Source organism: Empidonax traillii, unplaced genomic scaffold (genome assembly GCF_003031625.1).
Source record: "Empidonax traillii isolate 1590-97213 ecotype Southwest subspecies unplaced genomic scaffold, ASM303162v1 scaffold717:size860381, whole genome shotgun sequence".
Classification (NCBI taxonomy): domain Eukaryota; kingdom Metazoa; phylum Chordata; class Aves; order Passeriformes; family Tyrannidae; genus Empidonax; species Empidonax traillii.
The window spans coordinates 73,401-95,521 of NW_020955910.1; the positions used below are offsets into that span (position 1 = coordinate 73,401).

At 45.3% G+C, this 22,121-nt stretch overlaps 1 protein-coding gene across 7 annotated transcripts in view; it reads right to left on the reverse strand.

Annotated features, from left to right (window-relative positions):
- The window catches only part of EPN2 (epsin 2), a 37,631-nt gene that overhangs the window by 13,384 nt on the left and 2,126 nt on the right, over positions 1 to 22,121 (reverse strand). For 4 of the 7 annotated variants that reach the window (XM_027900291.1, XM_027900292.1, XM_027900286.1 and 1 more), the window contains exon 2: positions 4,541 to 5,315. In XM_027900291.1, coding sequence (XP_027756092.1) covers positions 4,541 to 5,135 — 595 coding nt within the window. In that variant the 5' untranslated portion in view covers positions 5,136 to 5,315. Of the gene's footprint in view, positions 1 to 4,540; positions 5,316 to 9,428; positions 9,451 to 18,199; positions 18,221 to 20,229; positions 20,251 to 22,121 lie in introns of those variants that run through there. The other 3 variants (XM_027900289.1, XM_027900288.1, XM_027900287.1) reach the window with 3 other exon arrangements.

The window sequence follows — 22,121 nt, forward strand, 5'->3', positions numbered from 1 at the left end:
TGGCTGCCCCATCCCTGCAAGTGTCCAAGGTCAGGTTGGAGCAACCTGGGATAGTGGGAGGTGTCCCTGCCCATGGCAGGGGGTGGCACTGGATGGGCTTTAAGGTCCCTTCCCCAAACCAGTCTGGGATTCTGTGGATTTCCTATCATGACAAACCCAAACCAGCAATTCCTCTGATTTACTTTCTACTCCAAGTTAGAGTGGAGAGAAAACAGCTGAGTGAACACGAACTTGCTGAGGCTGCACAAAACTGCTTTTAAATAATGAGTCAACTCAATACCAACAATCACTGGAAAGACTAAAAACTCATTAATTCACCTGAAGAAAACTGCTCCTAGACTCTGTACAGGTCAGGTTAACAGACCTGGCATTCCCCAAGATCCATAAAAGCCCTTTGCAGCCCATCTTTCACCAATTTTTTCCTCAATCAGGCTGTGAGCTGAGCTGAGCTGAGCCCACCTCGGGGCAGTGCTGCTCTGAAAGCAGGTCACACGTTTGTGTCAATGAAATCAGGGCATTAAACCCACCCCAGCCTGGATCTCCAAAGCGTGGCTTCAGTAAACTTGGGTTTAAAACACCACCAGCACCTCCCAGGCTCGAAACACCATCCCAGTTCAGGCTTAGGAGGTCTATATTAAGCACACCCTACTTTTCCCTGGGCAGCCACAAATCCAGAATCCTATTTAAGTGGTCACTGGCAGCTGCAGATGAAACAAGGCCGGCAGCAGGAGGTTGAAGTTTTCAAAACTGGGTGACTGATGTCAAGCATAAAGACAATTATTTAGACACACAGGAGTGAAGAGATAACTGCTCCAAAAGATTTCAGGTATCCACTTGATACCCCTTCCTCTCCCCAGCAGGTTTGGATTCAGCACCACACAAGAACACTCCTCCACAGTGAAACCAAACCTGACATCAGATGTCATGCAACTCCAGAGAATTTACACGTTTCCCCCAAAAGAATAATAAAAAAAAAAATATTATGCATTTTGGCATGGGATGTTTCATAGCTCCTGATCTGAGCATTAATTGCCAACTGGAAGATAAAACCAATTGTTCCCAGTATGTCAGAAACTGTTGACAAGGAGATTCATTTCTGCTTTTTGCTTTAGTATCTCCCTTGGCTTCCACTTACAGGTTATGAGACTAAATAGCAAAAATACACCAATAATTTCACATTCTCTCACCAAGACGTACTCCCTGGAATCATCCAAGCACTGAGACCTTCAGGGCCAACCAAGTCATTAAGGCAAAGCTTTGGGGGAAAGGATCTTATTAAAAACTCTGATGTTTCCCCATTTCACATCCCCCCATTTCTAAAGGGCTGTTAGAGAGGAGATGAAAACACCCACGAGGAAATGGGGAGAAATGTCCTTATTTGCCAAGTCTTGCCTGCAGCAGTGAGGGATGATTGTTCAACAGTCCAGAGATCCCTTTCCACCCTCAATTCTCTCCCAGGCTGTAAGTGCTGCTTTTATTGTTCCATAAAGGATAAGTTTGGGGCACAATGACCGGCAAGTCTTTAAGAAAACCCTCTCTAGCTCAACATCAAGTACAAAATCCACCAGTCAGATCCAAACCCGCAGGTGTTGAGAGGCTGGGGAGGAGCAGGAGAGGGAGCACTGCAGGGTTCAAGCTGTGCAGTGCAGCTGATTCAACATCAAACCCAAAAGGGGTCACTGACTTATCCAATATTGAACTTCCAGGAAGGGACAGAAAGGGAGGAGCTCCCTCAGGCACAGTCCTGTCCCCCCAGTGATCTGTCCTGGAGGAACTAACCCACCTCAGGCTTCGTTTCTGCTGCAAGAAAAGTCTCAAAAATGAGATTTTGCATCTCTCCAATTAAGGGGAATGCATTCCCAAAATCTGCAATCCCCACTAACGAGGAACAAAAGCCAAACGTGCTGATGCCAAAACCACTGAGGGACGGAATATTTCATTTAGTGATGTTGGTAAAAATGCTGTTAACTCTCCCAAACTTCACTGCTATCTGACTGATGAGGAGACACGTGAGAAATTTAGCAGAGAGGAGGGAAGTACATTTTTAAGAGGCAAACCTCATGCTATAGATTGCAAATCTAAATGTCTCTGATCTCCTCTTCAAAGGCTCAGAGGAATGAAAGAGAATTCTGCCAGAATATACAGTGCAGCAACCACATCTACAAGGAGAGTATTTCCCAGCAGCCAAGCATAACTTAATTCCTTTCACATATTTCATACTGAACCCATCTTTACAGAACAAAAGGAGGTTATCACTTAAAAAAAAAATAAAACAGGATGCATACAATCTCGTTCACTTTAAATAACGAAAAGCATCTTTTCCATCAAATTTAGAAGGCACAGGAATAACCCCACATTGATGTAAGGGATTAAATGTCTGGATTTTAATGAAACTCCTTCCTGGTTTCCTAGGATAAAGCTCTGCCCAGTTTGCCACTACCAGAAGTATTAACCCAGCTGTTCTGAAAGGTGCTGCCTCGCTTTCTGCTCTGTGTTCAAATAAACCTGACAAAAACACATGAAAACTTCAAAATGCAAAAAACTGACAGTGTTTGGGCTGAGCCACTGTGAGGAGTCCAGGAGAGGCCACAACAGAGGAAGAACTGAGGTTGAGGGGGGAGCGGGAAAGAAGAGCCTGAGATTTCTAAAGCTTCTTAGGTCTGTGCTCAGCGGGGAGGAGGAAGAAAAGCTTAAGAAATCATTACCTCAGAAGCAATCCTGCCACACAGGGGAACGGGAGCATCCACTAAATCCACACTTTGCACTGAAAGAACGGCCCAAGTTGCTGCTTCTCCCCAGGAACAGTTCAGGAACACACCCTGCATTGCTGGCACGAACAGTTGGGAGCCTCTGGCAGCGTTTGAGGTGCCAAACAAGAGTTCCAGGCACTGATTAAAGGCAGGAGCTGGTGAGACAATCACCCTGTGGAAGCCCAGGTGTGCTCAGCATAACTCAGTCCCTCAGCCCGAGTTAAAAAGGGTATTTCAAGCTACATCCTAAATGAAGGAATTTTTGTGGTAGTTAAGAGTGATTTACAGACTTCAAAAGAGAAACAGGTTGTTGTTGTGGTAACAATATACGTGATGTGCTTTCAAAATTCCCACTGAAACAATGCTCTAGGATGGTTATTATAAAAACCCTGTGTACATCCAGAAATATGATTATCACACAAAAAAATAAGAGGTTTGTTATCCAACTCATCATTAAGAGATTAAAAAAAAAAAAATCTCAGACCTAGAAACCTTCATGCACGTTATCCGCAAAAATATTTCTTTTTTTGGAAATAAAAGGATTTTTTCCCGCTCATCTCCACAGCTTTAAATGGACACAACTCTGCCTTCCCCAGGAAGCGTTTGCACACTCACACATTTCTGATTCCAGCAGCGCTTTGGGACCCAGGACATGACAAACTTCAGATTCCTAGAGCTGGTGCTCAGAGGATTCTCCACCCTGGCTGGGTTACAGCCCTCCACACACCCTAAACATTCATTTAAAGACGAGATTTTCCTTCAGAATTAGACCACAACCACTGACATTCCAGCCAAAGCAGCTTTCATCAGATCATTACTTACATTAAGGAGGATTTAGTGCCAAATCAGGCCTCTTCCTGACATGACAGGGAGTCCCCCCCAAGCAGGGGTAGAAAGAATTTGTTCTTCCCACATCACTGTATTAATTTTTTAAGAATGAAATATAGTATTTAGAGGAGGTACTTACACACCAGAAAGTAAATATTTAAATACAGGCAGACTCAAAGCATTACTGCTCCAAGAACTGCTGAGTAAGCAATAAAGGAAATTAAACAGCAGCACTCTTGCCAAAGAACAACAGCAGCAGCATCAAGAAGCAAAATGATCCTGGAAATATTCTGGATTTCTATTTTTTTTTCTTGAATTCAAGGTTGGACAGGGCTTGGAGCTACCTGGGCTAGGGGAAGGTGTCCCTGCCCATGGCAGGGGTGGGATAAGATGAGCTTTGAGGTCCTTCCAACCCAAATCATCCTATGATTCTATGGGTTATACTTCACAAAAAGAATGAATTTCCAAGCAAAAAAAACCTCAGAAAAAAATCCCTTCACAATCTCCCTCCCACATCAAACACTGGGCCACGTTCACCAAAGCAGCCTGACAGTGCTACCTGTGGGATCTGACAGTGAACAACTGCTTTTCAAACTGAGTCAGCGCACACATCCCCTCCAAGCAAACATTCAGCCAGGCCTTGGAGGAGGCACTGATGCCATGGAGCAGGCACTGATGCCATGGAGCAGGCACTGATGCCATGGAGCAGATCCACAAAGGCAGCACAACCAGACCACAGAATATTCTGAGCTGGAAGGGACCCACAGGGATCACTGAGTCCAACTCAGCTGAATCCCATAAAGGGATTCACCCCAAAGTTGAACGCTTTGGTGTTACTGGCACCACGTTCCAACCAACCGAGCTATCTCAGGTTCACCCTCACCTCCAGCAGCAAATCTGGATGCAAAAAATCTCTCGGAAGAAAAGGAATTTTTTCCTGTGTGTTTGCCACCCGTACTTACAGCCGTGGTAAGACGCTGGGGAACCTCCAGACTTGCCATACTCCTGCTCTGAGTAGCTGGTGGACAAATTGGGCTGGCTGGAGCCTCGGCCAAAGGTGATCTGGTTGCTGCCCACTCCGGTGGCCACCTGGGCCATGCGTTCTTTGGTCTTCAGGGCCTGGGCCCTCTCGGTCTTGAGCCGCTCGTCGTCCTTCAGGAGCGACACCAGCTGCTTGGACTTCTCCCTCACGTTGATGCCCTGGTCTTTGCCGTCTCGGTCGATGTACTGGAAATCCTTCAACGTCTGGATGGCAAAAATGTTCTCCTTGCACTGCTGGGCCACCCTCTCGGAGCCGGTTTTGATCAGGTAATCTAAGAGCGTCAGGGCCTTGTAGACGTGGCGCCAGTTCTTGCCGTGGTCGTTGAGCCGCTTCCAGATCATGCTCATAATTTCAGAAAAGGCCACAACGTTGTAAGTCAGATCTGCTATTTCAGTCATCAGCGAACTGGAAGGACCCCAGGGGTCATTGGAGGTCGCTTCCCGAACTTTTATTTCGGCCTCTGAGTAATTGTTCACAATGTTCTTCATCTGCCGTCTGATAGACGAAGTCGTCATGTTTAGTTCCCTTTTTGCCCGGGCAGGTTGCAGAACACAGACAGCAAAGGGGCTAAATTTGCTCCTCTATGAACGTTTCTGAACTGCAAAGGCTCCGTATCAGTGGCTTATTTGTAACACATTCCACTACAACCATTTCCTCTCTTCAAGGGAATGACACGAGAAAACGAAAATCATGACCTGAGTGAGGAAAGAAAAACAAAGCACGTTAGTGGTTCCTGCACAGCCAACAATCTGCATCCACTTGGGATGAATTTCCTAGAGGGAACTGATGGATTTTCTCCCTGAATTTCTTCTCCTCCTGAAAACAACTTGCTCTTCTCATGAGCAACATCAAACGTTTCAGATGAACAACCTGAAGCGCCGAGCAAAACAAAAGTGAGAAGATGACCCTGCTGATGGAACTGCCAAATTCTAAAATCAAACCAAACTCCAAGGAATTACTCACAAATTTAGTTTCCAAAGTACGAGCCTGGAATTTTTAATTACAGAAATTACAGCGCTCACAGAGCTGAGAACAAACCACATCAGAAACTCCGTGTTTGGCAGCTTCTCTCCAACACGGACAACTGCTCCCATTCCTGCAGGAATCTGAACTGAGGGGACGAGCAAACTTCCTAAAAATCAACCATTTCTGAAACCCCAGGTGAGTTTAAAGCCCACTCAGAGCCCCCCTGAGGCCCAGGGAAGAGACCTGAGCCCCAGCACAGCCTCCAGCCCAAGGTGACCTTTGATGAAAAGCAGATTAGAAGGGAATTTCTTCTCCCCAAATGCATTTTCCTTTGTCCATTTGGCACCACTCGTCAGACCCGCAGTTTCTGCTCCCTGTGCCTTTCACACAGCCCAGAAGAATTTTTAATTATATGAGGATGGAACTGTAAAGCCAAAATGATTGGCAAGAAAAGCCAAGGACAGGCTCTGGAGCTGGAGAGCTGTGTCAGTTCTTCAGTTAGGGTCACTGTTGCAAGTAAACAGAGGCCTATTAAGCTTTAGAATAAATTACTTGAGCAAACTGGCAGATTTTGCTGTTCCATGAAGACAGAACAGCCCCTGATATTCACCAGTTGCACAACACTGAGCGAGGGCTCTGCAACCAAACTCTCACAAACAGAGATGCCCATTCCAGATGTCCTCTCATGTTTCTCCAAACACTCCAAAAAAACCCAACCCTCTCCCTGACAAAGAGCCTGGAGACAAGTGAAGCACAGATTCCAGTGAGTTACTGTATTTTATCTTGTTCCACACCAAGGTTAATTTTTGGCAGATTAAGAACTCTTATGACATCGTGGAAGATGAACTTTAAATAAAATCAACACTAAACTGCAGGTAAATGGCATCACCCTGGTGTTTCCCCCAGTATCTGGAACCAGCTGTAGGAAAGTGCTGATCTGTTGGCAGATGGCTGGTGGCAACAGGAATAAAAAGGGGCATCTTCTGGGGCATTTACAGGTTTGTGCACTATAAACATGCATAAACATTCCATTTACAGAGTTAACGTTGCCCAAATTATCACCTGCCCCCGTGACGACTCTCTAACGCACGACTTGCAAAAGGCAGAGCAGCAACAGCAAGAAAAAATTAAAAAATATAAAAAAAAAAATGTAAAAAAGCCCACAACACACATCTTATTTATCCTAAACCATTTCTGGATGTCAATAATGGGTAAGGCAAGTTCACAGCCAAAGCAGAAACCAGTTCTCCAGGGGCACCTGGATGGTCCCACAGAAATAGGAGCAGGCTGCAGGCAGGAACTTCTGCAGCTGCTGAAAGTGCCAGGTACATCACAAACACAATTCTAGTGGTTACACAGATCCCAGAGCAGAAGAATCCAACCCCCCAGAAAGACTGAGCTTGCCATCCAACCAGAAAAGCAGTAAACAACATGAAAAAATCAAAACAGGGAGGACTGGAAAACCTTCGATAGCAAGGCCACCAAGGCCAACATCCTCCACCACAAACCTTCGTGTAAATGTTATGAGAAAGGAACACGGGACACATTTATCCCCCTGCCTTATCTTATCAGCCACTTGGACATCTCAGATGCCAGCAGTGGGCACACTGGGCCTTCTCCATGCCCTGCTGGAAGCCACCCATGCCCCCCTGAGCAGGTACAAGCAGGGGCACAGTGAGGGCACAGCCCAAGCAGGGACTTCAGCTCATTCCAAACCTGTTTGCTCCCCGAGCCGTGGGCAGGGACGTGGTTTCTAGGAAAGAACAAGTCACCTTGGGCTTGTCCCTGTCACTGGAATGGGCTGTGCCTTTCTGAGCTGAGGAGCTCCAGAAATTCAGGCTCTTTAGCAGCTTTTCCAGATCTCCAATCGTGGCCTTTCCACGCACGGATCCCATTCCCGTTTCTTCAGGCACACACACAGTTCCAAGCTCTTTGCATTTCAGATTTGGAAATAAATAGCAGAAGTTGACATCACAGCATGGCCATTCAATGCTCAGGATTTCCCATTTATCAAATACTTCCTAGAAGTCCCTGTGCCTTTTGGGAATCGTGCCTCTGCTCCTGCAGATGAACCCGGGGTGGTTTCTTCTCCATCTGCCACTTCATCCCTCAGCAGGTCTCAACTTTCATCCTTCTTTTCAAGGCAAATTCCCCTCAAATCCGACTGATTTGTTTCAGTTTGGCCACCTTATTTAGGACCAATCTGGAACAGGGAGTCTTTGCAAGAGCACTGATCTTCAGCAGGACACTTGGCTGGGAACAGCCCTTCCCTGTGAGAACCAACCACTCACTCCTAACCCCGTTTCCTGTCTCTTAACCCGCTGTAAATCTGTGAAAAAAACATTCCTGTCTTAGGAGAGTTTTATTTCTTTAAGGCCAGGCATGAGAGGCCTTACCTAAATATTTTTACAAGCACATGTAGGACAAAGTGCCTCACCTGTGCATCTCCCAAGGAAAAAAAGGAAAAAAAAAAAAAGTTTTATTACTTTACAACCTTGTTTAAGCTTTTGGAAAAAATCTTTTTAACACCTCTCGTGTAAATCCTTGAAGAATTAATCATCCTCCCAACACAAGCAGGGGCACAGACCATCAGGGCTCAGTCTGGCATGCCAGGCCAAGCTGAACCTCCAAACCCTCTGAGTGCTCCCCCTTTCTCCCTCTTGCACCAAAATCCAGCCATTTTTACACAACAACACTGAAAATATTCAACCTCAAGTCTCCCAAGCCTGTGAGAAGAGTAAGAATGACCCGACCCTGGGCCTCACTTTTGGAGCTGATTAAATGTAACATAAAGCTTGTCCAGGTCCAAAAAACAGCCCCAGAAAGAGGAGAGCTTTTCATTCCTTCCCCAGTGGGAAACAGGGGCATCTGATTTCAGAGGAGAAACCCAGGGAAGAAAGGCAGGACCCTGAACTGGGAGCTTTTGGAGTGTGAAGCCTCTGAAGGTGGCTCCTAGCAGACAGCAAGCCTGGAGCAGGGTTTTGGGAGAACAATCAGAGCAAACATTTACAGGAGAGAACGCACTGCAGTAAGTGAAACGAGCCATTTTCACTCTTTCAGGAAATTAGGTTTTTCATTTGTCGTTCTGTAACAACTCTGAAACCATCAATCCATCAACGCTGCCCTGATCCTTCACCTTCCTATCCTTGAATCATGAAAACAAAGGCACTTCACGAGCCACGTTAATGTCTGTTTTCTTCCTTTTCTTGATGGACACGTTGTAATCTTATTCTACTCATAACCCACTACAGACAACTTACTCTAAACTTCATTTTACCCTGCTGGGAGCACAAAGGATGACTGGAGTGGGAAGTTGCTGGGGTCTTTATTCCTCTCTGTTGGTAGTTGGACCAATATTCCAGGTGAGCACTTGACCCTCCTCAGGAGCCCTGGGAGCCAAGCCACAAAGCCCTTAATAAATGTAGTTCAAAGGGAAACAGCCACACAAACCCACCCATGGACAGGCTTGCAGCAGAATCCATTCACACCTCTGGAATGTTCCTCTGCACTGCTGTCTGCCCTCCACATCAGCCTGAAGGTAAAGATACGCATAATCCAGCCAAGCATGGACTGGAAATGTAGGAAAAGCCTTTAATATCAAGTGTGAAAATTAACATTAAACATAGGAAGCTCACCAGACCCTTGCATTAAATCTTAATTAACAGTACTATAAACAACACATAGAGCTAGATTAGACATTTACTGTAAGTAACGTGCATAAAAAGTGAGGGTTTGGAAATGGGGATTAATTCCACCAGTCCATCTGTGATCTGTCTCTACAGACATCAATCTACATAAAGACATCCCTGCCTCACCTCTTGGGGGGCAACACACACAAACACCCAGAGATCTGCTCTCCTTGCCATCAGGCAGGTGATCCCCAGGGACCTGGATTCCAGGATAAATCAGATCCCTGCCAGTCTGCACAGAACCAGGCCAAGAGAAGGAGCTGCCAGAGGCTGAGCAGGGAAGAAGCTCCCCCAGACAGACACCGACCCCAGCCCTGCACACACTCAAACACAACCCCAATCCCAGCAGGGAGTCCCATTTATGGCAAAGAGAAGGGATTCCCATTGCCTGACAATAAATTCACATCCCTGTTTTCTTGGCACAGCTCGTTATATGAACAAGTCCAGGCCCACTGTGTTTTAGAAAGTCTCATTTCACACAGGTCAGAAATTCAGAATAAAGGAAAACTGAGCACAACCCTTTATATAAAAATTGGGATATATAATCCAGAAAAAAATCACAGCAAAGGCATTTTTCTTACACCGGATCCCACACGACTGGAGGAATTTTCTCTCCCAGCTTTTTTTTCCCTCACTGTCTTCATAAATAATTCCCAGAGAACAACTGGCAGACCAGAGGGTATCATTACACTGCCTATGATATGATATCCAACTGCAACACAAACCTTGTTCCCAAATGCAAACAGGAAAAGGGGCAAGTGTACATTGTGGTCACTTGGAGGAGGGGACTGAGAGGAGAGAAGCAGCTTGGCACTGTCCAGAAAAGCCAACAAGTAACACACTTATTAGCTCTCTTTTGCTATTGTACAGCGGAGAAAACAGCAATTCATGGGAATTAAACAGCCAAGTGAAGACACTGAAATTACCATCAATGCCCTTCCTCAACCTTCAAACTTATTTAGGAAACGAGCCACAAATACAGGTTGGCAAAGGGTTTGAAGAACAGGGTTTAAGTCCAGAGGAAAGATTTCATTTCCATTTTTCACAGCTTAAATGCTTGTCTTCTTCAGTGTAATTTCTGAGAAGAGGAAATGGTGCAAAACTCAAAGTTTTGGAAGCCTTCCACTCCCTTTTACAAATGAGAGAACAAGGTCAGCTTTCACAGACAGCAGGTGGCCAAATTATTTCTTTATTTAAAGAGTTAATGCTGAAAGATAATTCTCCTTCAGATTGATGCATATTCATGACTCCCAAGGTTAGATTCTCCAGTGGTTTTACACTCAGGCTCAGAGAGAGAAAGAAAGTAATTCCAGCTTGAATGGACATTCAGCCCTAAAAGAGATTTACAGACACCGATCTGTCCAAGTTTTCTCCACGACACCTTTTCCCTCTCTGTGTCTCTGTAAATCACCAGTGTTTGAGCTCAAAGGGGAGTGCAGGGACAGGGGGGTGAGGAGCAGAAACGGCACATCATGGGGACACGGCAGCACTACCTGCCCACGTTATTTCGGGAGCTGCCCAAGCCAGAGGCGCTGGCGCTGCTTTGACATCCCCGGCTCTGTTTGACTTTCCAGCTGGAAATTATTGACAGCGTGGGAAGCGGCGGCGCAAATGCGCCGCGAAGGGCTGGGAGAGGGGCCGGGCTCCGTCAGAGCCCCGAGATCACCGCTAACGATCCAAAGCCGACCTGCCCCGGGAGCTAATTTTAGGATTACACGAGCTTTGACAACAGCTCTTTTAAAAATAACACCCTCCTTCTCCGGCAGGGTCAAGTGTCACCCACGGTGCCACCTGTACGTCGGGCACATCTCAGCTGGCTTTTTTTTTTTTCCACCCAGCAAAGTGCTGGCTGTGCAGTGACCACTGGAACACTGCAGAGTTACAGAGCAGTGCGAGGCCAAGCCATTGTGCGACCAAAACAGGAATTCCAAAGGCAAATTAATCCACCGGGGCAGTGAAAATACCTCCCCGAACTCCCCGAAGGAATTTGTTCTCCGGGGATTACCTGCTTGAAGGAAAGCACTTCGGCACTTATTCCCTCAAATTGAGGGGAAAAATGAATCACCCGATGTGTGCCTTGACTGGAAGGGAACAATCTGAAATAAATTCAGTTTACCAGGTTATACTTGAACAGTATTTTCAACAGAATTGAGGACAGCAGGGGACACTTTCCCCCTTCCATATTTCCATTTTGGAAGGGAGCAGGATATTCAATATTCTTGCCAGAGGATGTGTCTTAGGATCTATTACTAATTAGAGAAGTCCAGCCTCGTCACTAAGGCTGCTTATGGGGTGACAGGCACCTGCTCAGGCCCTCAGAGATCAGCCTGAACACAGGCGGGGCTGCAAACAGCACAACCAAAAAACCTGCCAGACCACAAAAATTCAGCTCCATTCCTTCAGCCCCAGTGCTTTCTCACAGAACTAAAATTTTTAAAATTCATATTCATCTAGACCTGTGCTGGTGTATCAGACTCCGTATTTTGGGAAGGTACCTGCTACTAACAACTAATTACCCCATGATTTCATTAACTAAATTCATTTGGCACTTTATTAATACGAGGCAGACGTCACCAAGTGCAGTTTCTCCAACCCACCTCCACACCACAGACATGAAACCACATTAATAAATTCAGTAGGCCAAAGGCAAATGCTCATCATGACAGAGATGGGGGCGGGGGGGGAACACTTTAACTCTCCACGCTACTACTGGTAGAAGCTGAGGGATTAATTAATATTTTTACTTTATGACATGGATTTCTAAGGGAAAGGACTGTTCAAGGAACGGTTAGGATGCAGAGACACACCTGTGCATACAACCAAAACACTCCTTTCTTCAATCACTCCCGTCCTTACATCCAAAACACCCCTTTTTTCAGCGTGCTGCCTGCCAGCACAAACTACAAGCCTGGAAGGAAAATGGAGATTGATTTAATATCCTACTTACACTCATCAATGCCCATTCAGGGCATAAAATTTCAAGTACCTTCCCTCGCAGCCACCAGATTTGCACAATTGTCTTGAAAAGTCAACACACTGCCTTAATTCCTCTGTCATAACTGGTAACAACATCGGGGTCCTTTAACCCTCAGAAAAGTGAGCTACATGAGGCTCAGGAGATCAGACAGTGGGAGGAAACCCTTCCTGTGAGGGTGGGCAGGCCCTGGCACAGGTTGCCCAGAGAAGCCGTGGCTGCCCCAGCCCTGGAAGTGTCCAAGGCCAGGTTGGATGAGCTTGGAGCAGCCTGGGCTGGTGGAAGGTGTGTCCCTGCCCGTGGCAGGGGGTGGAACGGGATGAGCTTTAAAATCCTTTCCAACCCCAAAGTCTCTGCCTAATTAAGTTGCTGTAAAACTGCAAAGCAGGAAACAAATATCCCAAACCCCTCCATGCCCCACCCCCACTGCAGGAATGCCATGGCCAAACAAACCCCAGGGTTTTCCACCAGGATTTGCTGCTCAGCAGTCGGGCTCAGAGAGGAACTAAGGATGTGGCTTCACGTTCCACTGGGCTCTCAGCTGGCCAGGGGCTGCTGGGGAAGGCAGGGTCCTGCTCCTCCTGCTCCTGCTGCCCGGAGAGCTGCGGATGGAATCGCTCCAGTGAGCTGATCCCGCTCTCCGGGGGAGGAGAGGGGGTTTCTCACCGCTCAGGTCACCCAACCCATTAATCCCAAGGTCACTCTAATTACTTGAAAGCGCACACAACTAAGGGAAGCACCAGTCATTCCAACTTCAAGAGCACTCTCCAGGTCTGGCTCTGCACGGGGGAACCTCAGACCGGGGACGTTCCAGAGGATGGTTCAGCTCTGGGATCACTTCCAGCAGGTACCTGTAAACAGGGCTGCTGCAAAATCACCTTTTGCTGCTTTAGGAGCACAATGATTCCACTTTGGACAGCCACAGAGCAGGAGGGAATTTGGCCCTCTGCTCCTTCACAAAATCTTGGCCCTGCCCCTTTTCCACACTGATTTTAGCTCTCTCCTGCAACACTGAATGTTCACCTTTCCCTCTTACTCCTCCGTATCTTCTGCCTTTTCACACTGTACGCACCACACAGCTTCCGAAATCTTTTCCAAACAAACCTACTTCTTCTCCCTGTTCCCATCAGAGCTGTCCAAGGCAGGATCACCCCCTGAGCAGGAAAGGCAATTCCAGAGGAGAAGGCACGACCCTGCCACCAGCAGCCTGGATTTACCCTGGATTCTCCTCCCCGTGAAACAGAACTCAAGAACACGGAATAATCCAAGAATAAATCGCTTTGGTCAACTTCTGTGCTGCCCCAGTTCCTGCTTTGGAGCTGCACTCCAAAGTTCAGCTTTGATGGAGGTGAATCACTGAAAGATTTAAAAAAAGAAATCAGCACATTTGACATGAAGGATTTTTTCCTCATTACACTACTTAAAACTTTGCAATTCCTTCATTCGGTCACTAAGAAGAATTATCCATATTCACAAATGCAACGATTTGCTGTTGTTTTATTATTAGTTTGTTGGGTTTGGGGGGAAATCAGGAAACAACAAAAAAAAAGTCTGTCTTGAAGACACCAGCGAAACCCACATTCTCCTATGCAGAATTACAGAAATTTTCAGCTGTCAGCATTAACAATTCCTCAGGTTTTCTGAATCTATCCTCCAGCAGTAACATCCTACCTACCCCTTTTATCTATTCTGGATTTTTAGACGGAAAAATTATTTGAGTGGGAGTCGACTTGCTCGTTTCCCAGAGGATGACAAAGACTTGTTACTCAAAAGCATCTGTGCCTGTTCCATCATTAAAGGTCATTTTCTCCCAGTCAGCTCTTGCAGAGAACATGTTATCCCCTCTCAGCTTTGCTACTCTGCAACCAGCAGCTGTGCCCGTGTCCTTGGGACTGCAGATATCTTGTCAGGAGTCCACACGGAGAGGGGACAAGACCTGCCTCTGGTGCTGATTGTGGCTTGGGACACATCAAACAAAGTGCCAGTAAATGCCCTGTGTGGTGCTGCTCCTCCCTGCACCTCCCAGAGCTGCCTGGTAGTTATTCTTTTAACCACAATTCTCATGCAAGTCATTTGAAAACGTTCTCTCTTCAGATTTAGACACAGAATTTTTTTTTTTTCCCCCAGAGCTTTCCATCTAGTCCAAATGCACCAGAGAAATCCCAGCCCATCAGGGAACAGTAATGAATTCATCAATACTCCACAACACACCATGCTGAATCATTTGGGAGCTACATCTGCAGCAGGGAGGGCTCACACCACCAGCACCCACCTCCCTGAAGAAGGAAAAATGAATGTACTGAGATCACCCTCAGTTTTGTTAGCCCTCTTGAGGGGGTTTGGGGTGCCCCTCCACACCAGGATTCCCACAGCAACCAAATCCTGTCTGGTGTTGCTCTCCCTGGACATCACCTTCCTTCGCCAAGCCACGCTTGCAAGAAGCTTTGATTACTCTTTTTTCTACAAATGGCAGAAGGACCTGGCTTTTCCCTGCTTGTGAATGTCCAGGGCAAATATATTAAGCCTTAAAATGAGTTTTTTGATTTGCAAAGAAGAAAAAAGAAACATTAAAAGCCCCCTCAACGCCAGGCTACTGCAATTGTAACAGTGCCACACACTCGAATCTGATTTTTCTTTGTTGTCTGTTTACAGAGCTATGGAGGGACAAACTTCTTCTTCCTACACAGTGAAAAGTTCTACTGAAATCAGCCAGTCTTGAGAGAATATAACTGTGAAGTGACATGAATGTTTAGCCAAAAATAAAAAGCCCAAAGCTGTGGCTGGGACTTGAACAGGGAAAAAGGGATGGGGAGAAACCTTTCCACGGAGTACATGAGAGAAAGGAAAAGGAATTTAACCTTTAAAGAAAATAAATCAGCCTTAATAATATAAACAAAATTAGCCTTCAGTGTAGACTGGAAACTCCTCTGCCTGCTTTGCCTTGCCCAGGTACACCAAGGCTGGTAGGCTCTGCCTCGCTGCAGTTTCCCAAGGCTGGAACTACCTTGTCCTTTGTTTACACCCTCAGTTCTAATGGATTCTACTCTAATTAACTCCCAGAATAAAGAGGGTTTTTGTTAAGGCAGCCCATACAAACCAAGTACAGTTAATTCAACTCTCAGTACCTTTGCTTCCTTAACACAGATGATGTCTCAGAACACATACACATGTGTCTACATATCCTCAACTCCCACAGCTTAATTCAATTAATACTATTAAATCTTTAATGCTTGGCTTCAAAGGCTTTTTTTTCTTTTTTTTTTTTTAATTTTTAATAGCTCTCATAGGTTAGCACGAAACGTTTTAAGTCTTTCTCCTATATTTTAAATAAACTCCTCTTTTCTCGCCACTTTGATGTTTGCCTTTCTGAACGCGAAGCGGCTGGAACTTTTGTTTTTCTGTGGAATGCTGACATTAGATTGTGTTAATCACCGAGCTGGAAGCGGGGAGGTTTGTTTTATTTGGTTGTTTTTTTTTTTTTCTTCCTCTCACCTGCCCTCTGGGCTGGGAGTTGGCACCAGAACCGCTTTCATCAAAACAACGTAGAAACCCACGAGGGGAGAGGATGCGAGTGGAGGGAGGGGGGTTGATTTGCATCTGTTTAGCACGGAAGGGGCAGGTGGGGCTTAATTCTCTTCACTCTGGTTTCCCATGAAAGGAGAAAAAGCCAAAAATCACCATATTTTTATTAAAATGGGAGTTTTGACAGCAGACTCGTTGAGCTCGATGGCAGCACAAGCCTCGTGGCCTCTAAAGGCACATTCGTTTCACAGCTCGGAGGGGCACTGGGTGCTTTTTTATCTCTCCCCTTCTCTTACTTCAACTACAAGACCCTCCCCACCTTCCCTGGCTCAATTTATAACTTTTGACTGGCTGAGATGAGAGACAAAGCTTTGACAGCACATTTCAGGCCTTTCCATAAAGCATAAACTAAGACAAGAAAAAAAAAAAAAACCCACACAAAAAAACAAGCACAAATTTTCCTCCTCCTTTCAAGTTTATTTTCATTTCTGAATAAGAAAAAGAAATCCCTTCTTAAAATAAAACTAAAAAATCAGCATTTCCACAGACAGGAAAGGCACTGTATTATTATATACACTATCCAAGCTGACACACACTGAAAAAAGAAAAGATTAAAAGTCTGGCTAAAAGCCAAAGCATCCAGACACAACTCTGTGTGGCACACACAGAACAAAAGTATTCCTGCATTCAGGATGTTCCAGAGTGTTTCCTCCACTTATACCTGGAAAGGCAACAGCACAAAAAAACCAGGTGCTGTGTTTGGCATCACATGCCAGTCCCAGATCAACAAATCCCTCCCACCTTCAAGGGCCAGGACGTGCTTACACACTTTGCTCCATCCAGATCATCGCCAAGCAAATTAAAAAGGGAAGAATGAAGAGAACCTCCAAAACTCTCCTGCTGTCCCTCCCCTCCTCAACATTTCAGCAGCCTGAGAGACGAGCAGAGCTCCCTTGCAGAGCACCCCTCAATCCTGCACATCTTCAGCTGGTCGTGTTCTGATTTCTAAAGCCCAGGTAAATACTCTTCGAGGCATCCCAGGTTTGTGTTATTATGAAATTAAATATCCACAGACACTGTTGGTCAGCATATAAGACACCAAAATGCCAGTTCAGTGCGTTTAAAGCAGCAGGCTGGGCAAAAGGAGATTATTCTCTAGGTAGTCAAACGTAAAAAAGAGCCAGACGTTTCAGGCTGTCTCGGTGTTCCACAAAGGGGGCAGCGATTTGTAAATTTTTAAATACAACACTTAAGCAGTTTTGCAGACTAAAAATCCTTTGATGATCTACCTCAGTGCTTCTCTGCAATAAACCAGTTTAAAAGTGACTTTTGCTGTACTCAAGCTTTTATACTCCAGCCCCCTCTCGAAGTTCAGAATTCTGAAAGCCAAGTAAAGCCAATTATAAACATTCCTGTATTTTACTTCCTTATTAAATCTTCCCAAGAGAACCAGTAAACATATAAACACAAATATCTTCCAGAGGAATCATCCAACTACCAATAAAATCTTCAGAAAGCAGCTGTTTGGCTGAAAAAGCATAAAAAACCACGGGCTGCAATAACCATGGCTCAGTGCAAGTTGTCCTGCTCTTCTGAGCAGCAAACAGAAATTTCTGCCTTTAAAATATATAAGTTGTAGAAGATTCTCACAAATTACGATATTAAATATTGATTTGTGATCTGCATTTGCTCCCATGAAGGAAAGTACTCGGTGTCACCTCTGCTGTTTATCTAAGAACATTCCAACAGAGGCATTATCTGGACTTTCTGAGAAACTTTTCTAAATTGGTAGACGAAGTTTAACTTCATGAACTCTGCTCAACAACAGCAGCAAAAATATAGTAACGCTTCTCACTGGCAATAAACATCCCAAGCCCTTAAAAATGAAAAAAAAAAGAAAAAAAAACAACCAGCACTGCAAGCAGCAGAACATCACAAGAAGCAATCAAACCCCTGCGACAAGGCAGGATGGGCTCAGAAGGCAAATGTTTTATTAGATAATAGAACAGAGGCAAGTTTATGCTTTCAAATGGTCATTAGAGAAAGAGGTTTTTATCAAGTAATTAAAGTACCTGGGCAGAGGCATTTTAGAAGATGCACCAGATCTTCCCTGGATCTGAATATTGCTGATGAGGCACAATTCAGGAATCTCTAAACAGACATCACCAGTCACATTCCAGCAATGTCACCAAATGGTAGGGTGTTTCACTGATTAATTAGCTAAGTGAATAATTAAAAGCTTTAAAGTCCTGTTTTTTCAAATAATAATTGAAGTGCTTTCCTTTACATACACCATGTGGCAGAGCACATTCTGCACCAGGGAACAGGCATGTTAGAACAGTTTTAAGTGGAACTGCAGGATAAGGATTAATTAATGATCTTAAATTCTGGCTGATTTCATAGGTTAGAGCAAACATCCCTGCCTTACTGCTGTTGTCACAAGGCTCATCCCTGTCCAAACAGAGCTGAAAGTCAGTAGAAAAGCAGCTTCAGCAGCAATTGGGTCAACAGATTTGGCTGAAGAAATCCTCATTACTAAAAGGAAAAATAAATAAATAAAGATCAGGAGAATGACAAAAACTCAGATGCTGCTCAGGGCCTGCTCAGCCAGCCAGGAACACACCCCAGGAACCTCCAGGGAACACAATTCCTGTGTGGAAACCCATCAGAGGGGCTGGCTCACCTCTGGGCCTCAGGAGAGGATGTTACCTTCTTGCAAAGACTTTGGGTTGCCTTTCCCTGAGGAACATCAGGACCGTCTCTATCAGTTATTTCAGGGAGCTTTGTCCTACAGAGGTCTTGTCTGGGGTCTGTGGGAGCCTCACACAGTGAGAGATTCACTCCTGGGATCAGTCCCAGAGCAGCCAGAACTGGTTGAGAAAGAAGGAGCTTTGCCAACCTGAGGGTTGCACAATCATGGGGGAAAAAAAAAAAAAAGACCCACCAAACCAGGGAGGGGAATGAACTGCACCTGACAAAAACTACAATCAAGAAATAGCTGGTGACAGATTGTTATTTAAGTACAAGGAAGTGATTTAAACAGGAGCAGTTGTAATAAGATTATACGATTCTCTATTAAGATTCTTAAAATGTCTTTGTTCCAGCAGAGCTCTGAAAAGACCATTGCCCTTGCAAAGGTTCAGAAACTACTAAATTGATGTTAAGTCTAGAAATTAATACGATTGCAGAGAATAAAGAAAAAAAATTCCAAAAGAACATCCCAGACATCATCAGTGCCGTGCTGATGGTTTTTTCCTAGCAGGGGTACGGCGTGTATTGTAGCATTTCTTGGTGGCAAAACTCAAACCCAAACAGAAGCAGGGAGCTCACTCTGCCTGGGGTTCTGCTTTTCAGGAGTGAAAACTCCCAGGCTGATTTTAGAAGACATCACGTTATGGAAGTGACATCTCCAGAAGGGCAGGAAAGTCTCTATGAAGTCACACACCAGGAAGATTAAATTAATTTCTGGCTGTTGAATTTCAGCCTTGACCCCCAGACTCCACCATATATCCTTCAAGGAGATAAAACAACAGCCCCCAAAACTGGCCATAACTCCTGCAACACTGAGAAGCAAACAAGGCAAGTGAGTCCTCAGATTCCTGTAGGGTGGACAGAAAACATCTCTAGGTAAGGTGTCTGGCCTACTTTTAAACTAATCAGCTTTGAATTTACAAACAAAAAAAAAGTTTATGACTTAATTTATTGAAGTTTTGTTCACTGAGTGCTGCACTATGAGCACAAAAGAGCAAATGATTCACACATTAATATTTTACTGCCAGGGATAAGAACAGGAGTTCCTGCTGAAAAAGAACATCCACCAAGACTTGGGGTCTAAAGGTGATCGAATCCATGTCACAGGAAACACAACCTGGAGACAAGTGGAGGAGGAAGCAGGACTGCTGTTCCAGTAAACACCGAACAGACGCACACACGTGCAAAGGACAAGCAGTGATGAGTCAAGAAAGCAGGAGGAGAAAGAGGAAAGTCTTCTCCTGCCTGGGTCACCCTCCAAAACTCTCCTGCTCCTCATGCCCTGTATATTTAGTAGTTATTATACAGCGACACGACAAGACTCAGCAACTGCAGACAACATGAATAAAACAGCACTGGGAGGAGAGGCAGGAGCTGCAGAAACGTGGAAGGGAACTGCAGAGGTCTCATGCACAAATTCCTGCTAATTGCTCGAGACAGCTCAGGGAACTCGACTGCTGACTGTGGAAGGAGAATTATTACTTGCAAACAATTTGTATGTATGAGGACAACAAAACATCCTGTGTTTGAGATTCCTTAAAGCTTTGCCCGGCCACCTCCACCAGAAACACAGCTGAGCGGAGCCTCCAAGGCGGAGCTGCAGCCAGGCCTGGGCTGGGACTGGTCTGACCCAGTCCCAGAGGTGGAACCAGCTGCACTCCCACTGCCAGTGGGGACCTGTTCGTGCCTGAGCTCCGGTTTCCCCACCTGGAAAGAGCTGGATTTTGCAAGCCAAGGCACAGGCAGCGTGAACAGCCCAGGCCTGACCTTGGACACAAGCTCCAGGCACTCGTTAGAGGCATTTCTGTTAACAGCTCTGAGTGACAGGAAACACAGAGACACACTATTAACAATTCATGCAATCCAGGGGACTGGCTCTGAGATCAGTTCAATTTTTGTAGCAGTACCAAAAAAATGAGCTAAAAATTATACACACAGAAGGAAAGCATCTCCCTGGCATAATGATTTCAAGTTGTATCCTCATGCAATAGTGAATTACAAACCAATCAGGGACACTGCAACCAACAGACACAAAACACTTTTATATTTTCCAATTAGTATAATCATTCATACAAACTGCACTGTCGGATACTTACAGGCATTTAGCTTCTTGTGGTAACTGAACATGCATACTGCAGTTTGAAGGAGCTCAAGCTGGGTCCTTTAAGCTAAATTCTCTCCTTAAAAGCTGCCTACAACCTCTGGTTACCTACCAAACACACCTTAGAAGTATCTGAGGCAACTATTTTTGCCTGGTTTGGAGCACTGTCATAACATCAGGCTAAGGCCAAACTTGGAAACCAAAGACAAAACTGTTATTTGCCAAACGATCAGTGAGCAGTACCGGTTTGTCTGCAGCTCTCTCTGCCTGTTGCACCACTCACCCAGAGGCTCAGCCACCGAAGCCCAGACCCACCCTGGAGTTCACGGGCTCTGAAGTCACCTACCCTGACATACAACCAGTTGTGAGTTCTTTTTCCCTCACAGAGCAAGGAAAGCAACCTCGTAACACCCCCCTAAACTAACTGGGAGTGTTACCCAGCACACAGCACTCTGCACCCAACCAACAGCGGCCCCGCAGTGAGCCCCGGTGGGTTTGATTCCAGAGGGCAGCAGCATCCATGTTGTTCTCCTTCCATGGAGTTCTCCTGCCTTCCTAATGAGCAGCCAGGCTGCTGAAGAACACAAAAACCCGCTGTTCTTTGAAGCACTTAAGCCAGCAGGACACTGGTACGTCTCGATATTTTCCCTGCACAGATCAGAGCGAGGCAAAGTGGAAAAAAGAACATTACAGGCGTTCCTACAAACCAGGCACATTTCATTTTCTATTAGCACCGCTCCCGGGGGACGACTCAGAGCTCTGCAAATATGGCACTGGAAGACTGGAAAGTTGTTTCCTGAGCACCAGTCATTAAATAAAGATATTAGAGGGGCTTCTATTCTTCTGGACCAAGCAAAGCCGATAGTCATTTCCCCATCATACATATTGAGACCTAAGAAAAGCACGATCAGGAATATCATAACTACTCTGTAATGTATTTTCTCCTAAAACTGATTAACATTTAATGATTTCTCTCTCTTAAAAAAAAAAAAAAATAAACAGCAAACCCCAACCACAGAAGCAAAACACTAATTTCTGTATCAGGAGAGACTATCAGCATTTTATGAAGTAACAAATTAGGCCTTTGGCATTTCCCAGCAGTGATCCAAGATTTGAGGCTTCTTAAAAGCTCCAAGTTTTAGAGCAATCAAATGGCTGACAGCTGGAACAAAATTAGCATGATTAACCAGTTATGTAAATAATGATGTGGTCAGTCCAAGCTGAATCCATCTCTGCTCCCTGCATTATAGTGGACATCAGATGTTTGTCAGCTCTTCATGAAAAGTGACTGCAGGAATAATGGAGGTGAAAACCAACCAGAACATCACTGGCCAGGCCACCTGACAGCCAGAGATCTCTTCTCTGGTCCTCGCAGGACCACCAGGGAATTCACAGACAGGACTCTTTTCCGAAATATTACCCAACACTACTTGTCTCCCATCTAGGGAAGACAGAAATTATTTTTTCTAAGGAGAGAAGTCCACGAAAAGATGGAGAA